The following is an 11,111-nucleotide window of genomic DNA, read 5'->3' as shown; positions in this document are numbered from 1 at the left end:
CTTTAAATGCTAGGTCAGCGTTTCTTATCCATACAAAGACACAGCGTGTCCATTGCCGATCGAGGAGGTCTCTACAGTCGCCATGAACACAAGGCAGTGCTAGTAGAAGGTCACTGCGGGTCCATTATCAAGTAGCTATAGAGTGGAATCATGTTGGAGAGACTAGCAGCATGGTTTCTCAACACGTATGTTGCAGAGTACGTGGGTAACGTGGTCACGGATCAGCTCTCCATCGGACTGCTCAAAGGTGTGGTTGAGACGGGTGAGACGTCCTGAGTTACCATGGACGACCCCCCACATAGTACAATAAATGGTCGACGAGGTTACACTAGTTATAAATCCATTATTATTAATTACCCCGACCATTGTTAAATTTTATGGTGCGAAGATGATGTGTATGAGTGTGTGTGTGTGTACTGGTAAGGGTACACTACTACTACACTGGGGCCATTCTGAACTGTTGTGATGATGCTGTATGACATCACAGGAGCGGTGGAGCTGGAGAAGCTGCCACTAAAGAAAGACGCTCTCAAGAAACTAAAGCTACCAGTGGACATCAAGTCAGGTGAGTACAGTGTGTAGTCCTCTACCACACACTGTGTGTGGAGGAGGGGGGAGGTTGTTGAACATCTTTTAACAGAATGGACCTTTCAAATGATGTGTTTAAAAGTCCAAAATTTGGTTGGGGCCATAATTTGGCATTTTTCACCTTTGGACCATGGGCTATAATCCATAGTTGGTCCCCTAGCTACTATCCTTACTGTTCTTGGTAGGTTCCCAATTGTTCAGTGGTGCATTGATGGTGGTTGGCCTCAAGGGCTGGATAATGGATCTGTATAGTGTAGTGGTGAGATCAATAGGATCACTGTGTTGAATTGCAAATTACAGAACTATTGTTTATTTTCAATGCTGATATTCATCACAGTATTATCGTGTACAGGCTACATTGGCAAACTGAAGCTGCAGATCCCAGTGAGTTTCATCAAGAGTCAGCCGTGGGTTGTACAGATTGACCAGCTGTACATAGTTGCTGGGCCAACACAGCCGGGGGCATACAATGAAGAGGAGGAAGCTGCTCGAAAGGAGACAGTCAAACAAGCACTACTAGCTAAACTAGAGAAAGAATGGAAAACAGAGCAACAAACGAACAAGGGGAGTTGGTGGTTTTTGTCCCCACTCTCTGTCTCATTGCCCTCCAACGTCATCGCTAACCTGCAGGTGTGTTGTTAAGGTGGTGGTTCCTAGTTACACAAACAACTATAGCTAGTTGTATAATTATTGTAACTCTATCTGTTAAGTACTATAATTAATTTATTCTTTTCCTAGATAATAGTGAATGACGTTCACATCCGCTATGAGGAGCCTCTCCCTGGGGGGCCATTCACTGTGGGGGTTCTACTCAACAACATCTCAGCACAGTCAACTGATGAGGACTGGGTATGAATGAATGTGTGCATGTATGCACAGACTGTATTTTTTTGATGTGCAATGTTGTGAACTTTTTGTGTTTTGAGCAATCCTTTCTGTAAAAGAGTAAGTACCAGGGGATTGTGGAGTGTCATTATTTTGTAGTTGTGGTTGCTGTACTGATAGTGTTCTATAGGAGACTGATAACATTGTGTGTGTGTGTGTGCAGGAGCCTCGGTTTGTGTCTGGAGAGGAGAAGGCGTTTAAACTAGTGGACCTGAAGGACTTCACCGTCTACTCTGATTCTGAGCTGTTTGGAGAGCTGGAGGGACAGGCCTTGGTGGTGAGTGTGTGTGTGTGTGTGTGGGTGGTGAGGAGTGTGTGTGTGTAGGTGGTGAGTGTGGGTGGGTGTATGTATGTTCTGTGGAAAATTGTTTGTCTGGACCCTTGTTATCAATACAAGCTTATGTCTATTCAAAGTAATGTAGATGTACCATGCATGTTACAAGCTTGTAAAGAGAAGCCCTTGCTTGTACATTAGCATCATGATTGCTTTAAGCTAAGACAGGTCCCCCTCTCACACACACACAGGACTCCATGCTGGTGAAACATGGCTCAGTGCTAACTCAGCAAGATCCTATGACGGCCAGCACCCTCCTCGGAGTCACGCCCACCTGTCAATGCCTCGTTAAACCCGTGAGCGGGCAAGCAAAACTCACAAGAAACTGCTCTAAAACACCACTCAAAATCAGCGATGGCCCACGGGTACATCTAGACATTAAACTGGACGAGATCCCAGTACAGTTGTCAGACACACAATACGAAGCATTGGTTCGAGTTTCTGAGGCTTTTGGATTAAGAGTTCGTGCGCGGAGGTTTCAACGCCGACGTCCGTTAGTGGGCGTGGCAGGAAATGCTCGAGAGTGGTGGTGGTTTGCTATAGAGACTGCCCTTGAGAGGATTCGACAAAGGAACAAAACTCAATCTAAAGATTTTGCTCTAGAGAGGGCCCGTCAGAATGTCGTGTATGTGTCTGCTTACGTGCAGCATTTGACGCAGGAGGTCTTGTCGGAGGAGACAAAGGAGGAGATGAAGTCAATAGAGGCGGAGCTTAGCTATGAACACCTTGCAGTACTGAGGAAGGTTGCAATGGCTAGGGTCAAGAAGCAGCAAGGTCTTGTGCAGGTGTGTAACGGTTACACATTGGAAACATGCATGTGTGTGTGTGCGTGCGTGTGCATGTTGCCACTGTTTTAGTTTTGTAGTCAGGTTGATGTGCTTAAAAAGTAGAAGTGTAGACAACCGAACACCTCAGTATGTTCACTTCTCACCAGATTTTAACATTCTTTGTCTTGTTGCTATATACCACCTACCTTATATCGTGTATACACTTTATTTTAATTATGCCATCTCATACTCCCCCTGCAGGCTGTCAAGATGAAGCTGGCGGCAGAAGCGTCCAATCAGGGCATTCTCCAGAGGTGGTTTCCGGGGTGGGGTCAACAGCCACACCCACCACCCTCGGACACAGAGGAGGGAGGCAACGACGACACCGACACCATCAGCCTATCAGAAGAAGATGAACTGATGAACGAACTAGGCTACGAAACTGAAGACACAGTTTTTGTGCGAGATCGAATTTTCCTTACTCTCTCATTCACACTCTCCGGAGGATCACTAAAACTACTCACAACGCCCACTCCGCCCACCATCTCTTTCTTTGGTCCGGAGCCGCTACTGGAGCTCGGTTTCTCTTCACTCTGCTGCTCTGTTGACTTGAGGCCTCGGCTACGCTACGCCATGCTGGACCTCTCCCTGGGTAGTCTATCAGTGCAAGACCACACTGACCCGGAGTCTCTGTTCCCTGTACTTGTGAACCCAAAGGGAGGCGAGGTGTGTGTGGGTGTGGTGTGGGTGTGTGTGAGTATGCGTGGGTGTGTGTGTGTGGTGTGTGTTAGCAGTGAGTATTGTCCTTATTACAGAGACATCGTTTTGCTGAATAGACTATTAATTGTAACCTCTCATCTTCTTGTTGTTTGTTGCCTCTCTAGGTGAGTGGTGATAGGACACCATTACTACAGCGACAGTATACAGTACTGGACCCCCTGGATGCCACACCCACCTCCTCCGCCCTGTTTGAGCTCAAACTGGTTGCCGAGGAACTCAACCACGCCAAACACTACCAGTGAGTGTGCATTTGCTTGTTGTGACTAAACCTATGTACTTTGAGAGGCCATAACTTCTGTTAGGAATGTCCAATTTCAAAACTAAAATATGCATTTAGTAGCTGTTTGATAGTGCTACATTTATAGTGTGCTTATATCAGCGATTGCTTTCTGGTCCAAAATTTAATTTCATGTGAGTGTGGTAGACTTGAGGTACTAAATCTCGTGTTATGTGCAGAGTTCATGTACAGTCCAAACCGCTGGACATAGTGTACAACCCTGCCACGATTAGTCGCCTCAAGCACTTCCTGACCACCCCCCATGGAGGGCGTGGCACAGTGGTCATGCTGAGTCAGCAGATACAAGACCAGACGACGGCCGGACTCAGGAATAAACTAGAGGACATTCTCGAGGGAGACGCCACGGTGAGGGGGCGTGGCATATACCGTCAATGTCATGTAGCAGCCAATGAATTTGCAGTTATAATCAATTTAATGTTAGCAAAAATTAATGTACTCTCTCGTACTTTGTTTTGTGTCTGTTTTATTGGCCCCTCCACTCATCTTCACAGATCTATGTAGCTTGTTGTCATTGTAATGCTGTGAGATGTACACTTTCGTGCTAACGTCTTAGTTTATTTTTTATTTGTGTATGTTGCCCTCCCTTCTTCATAGACGAGTGGGCGCAGTGTAGTGACTATCAAGATGGACATCTCTGCCCCTCGTATTATTCTGCCTGAGGACTTCAACAACCCGGACTCTTCTCTGGTGGGATAGTCATAACAACAGTGGTTTTGAAGAATTGTGTTGAAATACGTGTATTATTTTGTTTTAGGTTGTGCTTGATCTTGGTCATGTGACGCTGGGAAATGTATCTGATTGGTCGTCTGATGAGTTGGGGGTGGAGCCTCACTTTAGTGGAGACGACGACGAAGACGGTGAGTAAAAAAACAAACGCATTTCAATATTAATTTATTGATTTAAATATTCGTCCTTACAGATGATGACTTGTTCCAAACTCCGCCCTCTTCTCCACCCAGTGAGGAAGAATTTACCGACAGTGAGCCACACCCACTCCCTCAGATGAACCAATCAGATGTCAGACGGAGGCAGACTGACCCGTATGAGCGCTACCTATTGCGATTATCTGATCTTCAAGTGCTCGTGGGCAAGGCCGGCGGAAAGTGGAAAGAAGCCATACGAACAGGTCACAGTTCAATGCACCTCCTCGACAAGTTCACGCTATTGTTCCAGATACAGAGGTAAGCTTATTACTGTTAACAAATGCCGATAGATGCCCTGCCCCCTCACAGAGCTGTACACCCAGTTCCCGGGAGTCTAGCGCCCATCACTAGTCTCGCTGCCAGTCTGCCCTCCCTCAAGTTCAACATGGATGAGGAGAAGGTGGGAAGTATTTGAATATTACTCCCAGCAATTATTACCCTCTTTTTAATTCCTATAATTAGGTACAGACCGTAATCTCTTGTCTCAGTGCCATGAGTGCTACAGAAGACGACGCTAATGAGACTACTACGCCCATACCTCCTGTGGACGATGCCCCCCTCTCAGACTCTATCTACCAATCAGCTTATCTCCCCGAGGACATGCCGGGCATACCCACCATCCAAGCATCATTGTACCATTCAGCAATTGACCCTTTTCAAGAATCTAGAGAGGAATTGAGTTTTGTTGAGGATCTTGACAGAGAGGGGGTGGCAGACACGACAGAAGTGGGTGGAGCCAAAGAGAGGAAACAAAGAAAGAATTTGATATGCCGAGAGAGACAGTTTTGTGCCCAGTTGGCCATTAATGAAGTGCTACTCAGTATCTGCAGTCGAGGTATAATTATACTTATAAGTGTAGTGTGATCGTGTTGTCATGACTACTCGTTTCCACAGGACGGCTTATCACTGAGCTAAGGGTACCTGGCATTAAGTTTGGCTTTGTCAAACGCCCGTATGACATTGGTCTGCAAGTTCAAGTGGAGGACCTGTTTCTAGTTGACCCCATCCCTTCGTTTGGTGCAGGCAATGAGTTGGTCATCTGCTCCAGTGGAAGCAAGCTATTCGACTTACCAACTACATCTTTAGACTCCACCCAACCAGCCAAAGATACTACAACCAGTCTACTCTCCCCACACATACACCCTGCAGATGACACGTCAGAAGATCAGCAAGAACTGGACTATTCTGTCTTCTCAAACGACGGTCTCCCTATTGAGTTATTCAGCACCAGTTTGGAGGAGAATGATCACGCTCTATTGGTCCTCTCGTACAGCCTGCTGACACCGGATTCCCCCCAGCACCCCGCCACTCGGGACTGGGATGACGAGACTCCCAGTCCTGTGACAGACGAGCCCAACATACACAGAGTCAGTCTACAGTGCACTGCAGTGGACGCTATTGGTGAGTTGATCTCTCCAGCTAAAATTATATTATACACTAAGTACAAAACAAACTTTGATGGTCCATAACTTGAGTTAGGAATGTCCAACTTCAAAAATAAAAGATGCATTTAGTAGCTATTTGGTAGTGCTACAATATGGTGTGCTTAGATCAGCGATTGCTTTCGTGCCCAAATCTTCTGTTTTCTTGAAAAAAGCGTGGGCTATAAGTGGGTGTTTTTTCAGAATCAGGCCTATTTTCGAAGCAACTTTGATGGTCTTGAAAAAATGCATTTAGTAGCTGTTTGGTAGTGCTAAAATATTGTGTGTTTAGATCAGTGATTCATTTCGGGCCCAAATGTTCCATTTTTGACTAGCCTTGCGCAGAATGAATTATGTAACTTAATTGTCACTGCCTCTCTCTCATGCAGCCAATCAGGAGGTAGTGCTGGAACTCATCAGTTTCTTCCAGAGGGCTCTTCCCGAGGAAGTGTGGAGTGGCGGGGGCAAGAGGAGAGAGGAGGAGGAGCACCCTGACAGAGAAGATCAGCATCTTAGTACAGAACAGGTAATGGTGCGTCTGCATTGGTTGAGCCTCATAACTTATACGTACCTAGTGAAGATTCCAAACTACAGTATGCATGGCCATATACTAATTTCTATTCCCATGCTACTTGTTCCATTCCCATGTTAACCAGTTCCATTTTCCTGCTGACATATCCCATACCCATTCCCGTGTTTCTATTCCCATGTATAACATATCCTATTCCCATTCCAGGCTCCCAGTAAACCCCTACACACGGAACTCAATATCAAATTCGAGCGATTGGGAATTCGATTTCTGAGGAGAATGGCGTCTAAAAACCAGCAGCAGCTGTCGACACTACTTGTGTCAGAGATCATGTTGTACGGACTTGCCGTAGAGGGTACTGTCAGTACGGACGTTCTAATACAAGGAAAACTGGAGGGCATACGAATCACTGATCTAACGTCCGTGGGAAAGAAATATTCAAATATTTTATTAATGGGCACTGGGAGTGGCTTAACACAGGAAACCACACCCACAACAGAGGACCTAGCGAAAAACAATCTGTCGTTTTCAATTGGTCGCTCTCTGCGACCTATGAACTCTATACAGCTGAGTCGGCAATTTGATATCCATCTCGGTGCTTTCATACCCACCATACAATACACACACTCAGTAAATTTTGTCTACGAAATGGAACTTTTTGTTTCGGCCTTCAAAGCCTACTCTACGGTTGTGAGCAACTCGTTTAAAACGGCGGCAGTGGGTGTGGCCAAGGGCTTCGTGAGCAAGGATAGTAAACTGATGGTGGGGTTGTCCAAAATACACTCATCTTTCGGGCGGAGTAAGAGTCACGAACATCACAGCTTCATTTCAGAAGACTTTTCTGATACTGAGGATTTCGATGGAGAAGATATTTCAATTAACGAATCAAAAGACAGGATATATTTCGATTTTTCCGTCCAGTCACCAGTGATTGTTATTCCCAGTTCTCTAAAGAAAGAAAATTGTTTGGTTGCCCATCTCGGTGAGATCACAGTTAGCAATGAGTTTATCGTTCCGAGCAGAGTCGCCGTGTCGTCGTCTACTGCCTCCCCCTCCGCGGTGGTAGATCGACTCACTATCTCGGTGTCGCGTGTGTCCCTCCATGCCACCAGAGACGAAATCAGTCGCCATCAGCTACTCTCCTTCGGCAGTGAGGGAATTCTCTCCCCCGGCTCAGTCAAATGTTTCAAGGTTCTACGAGAAACGAGTGCAATACTACAAGTGGATAGACGGCTGGAACAGCTGGACACTAGTACGAGCGAACAAGGGGAGGGGTCAGATCTGGTGATAACGGGGAAAATTTGCGATCCTCTTCTTGTGAAACTACCAAAGGACGTTTTCGATCAAATACAGTACACGATTAAACACGGCATTCGATATAAACCAAACCCATCCCCCCCACAAACTAAAACGTTATCGGAGGAGACGGATAATTCTGAGAACACAGCGGGCAGTATGCCGACAGCGAATGGAGATCCTTTACCCAGTGTGTACGCTTCTTTCTCACTACCTAAACTATCTCTAGAGCTTAAGCACACTCTGGAAGGCAAAGAGAAGAATTTGGTGTACATTTCATTTGATGGTTTCTCCGTTCAATGCAACAAACGTGAACCATATGTGATGAGTTTCAATCTGCTACTGAAAAGCATAGTAATTGAGGACCTGCTTCAACCGGAGCACTCTGAGTACCGCTACATCTTGGCGTCATCATTCAAGCCCCTCCCCATGATGTCTCCCGTACCCACCCCCTCCAAAAGCCTCGGCTCTCTCTCAGTCACGGGCAGTTTACCGTCTTTATCGAGACATTTTTTCCCCCTATCACAGCTCATGTCCACACCTAGACCCCCCACACGGCCGGTACCCTCCCCCCTGCGGAGCTTTAATCCCCGTTCTGAGGAGGGCCTGGACGAGACAGCTGCTGATGTGGGGGGCTCCACGCCGGGGGGTAGCGAGGGAGGGTCCACGCTGGGGGAGGAGAGTGAAGTAGGGGATGATCTACTGACCATCAGTGCGCAGTTCATTGACAAGAAGTGTCCATACTTCAATACCACTTATAAATCCGTGAGCTCTATGTATCCGTAGTTACGTATAATAAATTTTGTGCGATACTAATAATTTGTTGTTGTTTCTTGTGTAATGTACATTGTACATGCATGATTGTTTAACGCCATTTTCAGTGATGTCAGTATTTCTCCTCATACGTACAGGAATCGCTTCATGCATCAGTGGACTTCAGCTCTGTGTACGTGATCATCAACCTACAGACGTGGGTGGTGCTCTTCGACTACCTCGGTATCGGCATTCCCACCCCGCCCCCCTCGAGATCAGCCACCCCCGAACCTCCTCCGATGACCGTCCCTAGCGAACACGTAATGACTGGGTCCACTCATATCCCGAGTGTCGATCGTTCCCTCCTCGAAGATGCTATGGAGTTCACATCGCTCGGTTCTGACCCGTCCATTAGCCTGTACAGAAGTGCCTGGCAAGACCTCCCGTCACATGATGAGACAGCTGTACCTAATCAGCCGTCACCGGAGAATAGCTTATCGCCTCCTCTGATAGACCCCCTCGAGGGAGATGAGGACGGGAAATCTGTCTGGGGGGTAGACGGCAAGATGTGTGTGGGGGTTGAGTTGAGTGTTAAGTCTCTTACAGTCACATTTAACAAGCTGGAGCACCCCCTGGCCCGTGGGAACGTGAGTCATGTGACTGCACAGCTGAAGCTGAGTCGAGGGAACACTGAGATCAAGGGTATGCTGGGAGAGGCCTCTGTGGTGGACCTCACTGAGACGGGAGCATACTACAAGGAGAGGTGTGTCCTGTGTGTGCTGCGTGTGCAGTGTGTGTGGTGTGTGTGCAGTGTGTGCTGCGTGTGCTGCGTGTGGTGTGTGTGCAGTGTGTGCTGCGTGTGTGTGTACGTGTACGTGTTGTGAAGATCTAGCTGTGTTATACATTTAGTAACAGTATTTGTGTTCATTTGCTGTGTGTGTGTGTACTGCAGGTTCACAACAACTGGAGAAAAAGCTTTAACCTTCGAGATATTCAAGTAAGTTGAATTAATTATGTGCCTAAATTTTTCAATTGAAGATTTGTGAATAGATAATTATTTCAGTGGTTAAAACTACGTATAATTATGTACATGTAACAGCATCTTTCAGTCCAACAGTTTGTAATTGTCATTCTCATCTTTCATCCATCTTACGTGCTTCCCTATTCTGAAGTTTAACTCTAATAACAGCTAGCACCATAATTATTTTGACAATACACAACCCTTTTCTACGACTGCAGGTATGGCCGTCCTGACCCGTTCATGGAGAGGCCCTATGACATCATCATCAAGGTGGTGATGTCATCAGTACGCTATCTACACACCAACCGTTTCCTGAAGGAGGTGGTCTCTTTCCTCTCCCATTTCCCACAACTCATCGATGCCTTCCAGCGGATGAAAGCCATGGCTCAGGGGAACTTGGTAAGTCTTTATACTATAAGCTAGCTACATATGGCCTAGAGCTATAATTATGTATGTGGGGTAAAATAATCGTTATTTTCGTGGGCAAGCTAACCTCCACAAAAACGTAGGCGTGGCTTATCGGAACGCATGCAATGCAGTGCAGAATTAGTCAAACGAAATTACTCACGAAAATCACCGTTTTCGAGTTAAACGAATTTTTTACCCCTCGAAAACTACCCGCTATATACGATAATTATTACTGTATAGGAGTGTACTGGTCTTAATGACTGTACGTATAATAATATATTTTAATACGCACTGCCATTGTTTGACTGCTGTGAATAAAATGAAAAATGTTGATACGTAATGATACTTTTAGCATTATAATATTCTATCCTGCACAAGTACTGTATAGTGTATAACCTTCCTATCTACATATACACAGTGCACATACATCTTTACAATTCTATTTGTAAGTCTTGCTGTGTTTTCATACTTGTTGGATGTTTAGTTGGTGCACACAGTACATGTCAGTACTTGGTCTGCTTCGTATGGAAGGCACTCTATCCCAGAGCATGCGGCTTTCACATGATACAATAGGGTTCCATTGATTCTCGTATGTGTTTCAGGAAGAGAGACTTGATCTTTGTCCACACAAACAAACTCAGTACAATGACGGTCGCCTCCATTATTTTCACTCTGTAGATAGCCGTAGTACTCTCTAGTCCAGTTTGGAGGGCAGCTGGTCTTGGCAGGAATCATCATTTAGCTGTCCTTGTCGTAGCATGGCAAACAGCACATGGTACATTGTGACCAGCACTACCAGCAACTGGAAATTGATATTCTGTGCCATAGATCTTGGACTCGTATCTTGAGCGCTGTGTGCCGGCGGGGATGTAGTCTGGGTCATTTGGAAGACAGAGATAGTTGGCTCCACCTCCATGTGTAGTATAGTACCCTCCAGCCATTCTCCCAGTGTATATCTCAGTGATCTCAGTGACGCTGGCACCATCCTCATCTGTCACAATTGGACAAGCAGTGTGGCCCCACCTTGTGTACGTCACCCCTCCGGAGAGAACACCTGAGGCAATGGAGGACTCTCTAATCAGTAACAAGCAATCATACAATGACTTAC

The 11,111-nt window shown here is 46.1% G+C and overlaps 2 protein-coding genes across 2 annotated transcripts in view; one reads left to right on the top strand and one right to left on the bottom strand.

The window, feature by feature from the left end:
* LOC135334016 (threonylcarbamoyladenosine tRNA methylthiotransferase-like) overlaps positions 1–11,111 on the bottom strand; it is an 86,916-nt gene that overhangs the window by 23,278 nt on the left and 52,527 nt on the right. The window lies entirely within an intron of this gene.
* Positions 5–11,111, top strand: part of LOC135334010 (intermembrane lipid transfer protein VPS13D-like) — a 56,004-nt gene continuing 44,897 nt past the window's right edge. Inside the window, exons 1-20 of the mRNA XM_064529045.1 lie at positions 5–247; positions 488–565; positions 941–1,218; positions 1,327–1,437; positions 1,637–1,750; positions 1,999–2,592; positions 2,836–3,300; positions 3,459–3,592; positions 3,811–3,997; positions 4,247–4,339; positions 4,407–4,509; positions 4,572–4,833; positions 4,885–4,975; positions 5,038–5,410; positions 5,470–5,976; positions 6,386–6,522; positions 6,733–8,586; positions 8,733–9,337; positions 9,527–9,571; positions 9,814–9,994. Of these exons, the coding sequence (XP_064385115.1) occupies positions 151–247; positions 488–565; positions 941–1,218; positions 1,327–1,437; positions 1,637–1,750; positions 1,999–2,592; positions 2,836–3,300; positions 3,459–3,592; positions 3,811–3,997; positions 4,247–4,339; positions 4,407–4,509; positions 4,572–4,833; positions 4,885–4,975; positions 5,038–5,410; positions 5,470–5,976; positions 6,386–6,522; positions 6,733–8,586; positions 8,733–9,337; positions 9,527–9,571; positions 9,814–9,994 (6,309 nt within the window). The 5' untranslated portion in view covers positions 5–150. The remainder of the gene's footprint in view (positions 248–487; positions 566–940; positions 1,219–1,326; positions 1,438–1,636; positions 1,751–1,998; positions 2,593–2,835; positions 3,301–3,458; positions 3,593–3,810; positions 3,998–4,246; positions 4,340–4,406; positions 4,510–4,571; positions 4,834–4,884; positions 4,976–5,037; positions 5,411–5,469; positions 5,977–6,385; positions 6,523–6,732; positions 8,587–8,732; positions 9,338–9,526; positions 9,572–9,813; positions 9,995–11,111) is intronic.

Source organism: Halichondria panicea, chromosome 3, assembly GCF_963675165.1.
Source record: "Halichondria panicea chromosome 3, odHalPani1.1, whole genome shotgun sequence".
In the NCBI taxonomy this organism is placed as follows: Eukaryota; Metazoa; Porifera; class Demospongiae; order Suberitida; family Halichondriidae; genus Halichondria; species Halichondria panicea.
This window is presented reverse-complemented; position numbering and strand designations above follow the sequence as displayed.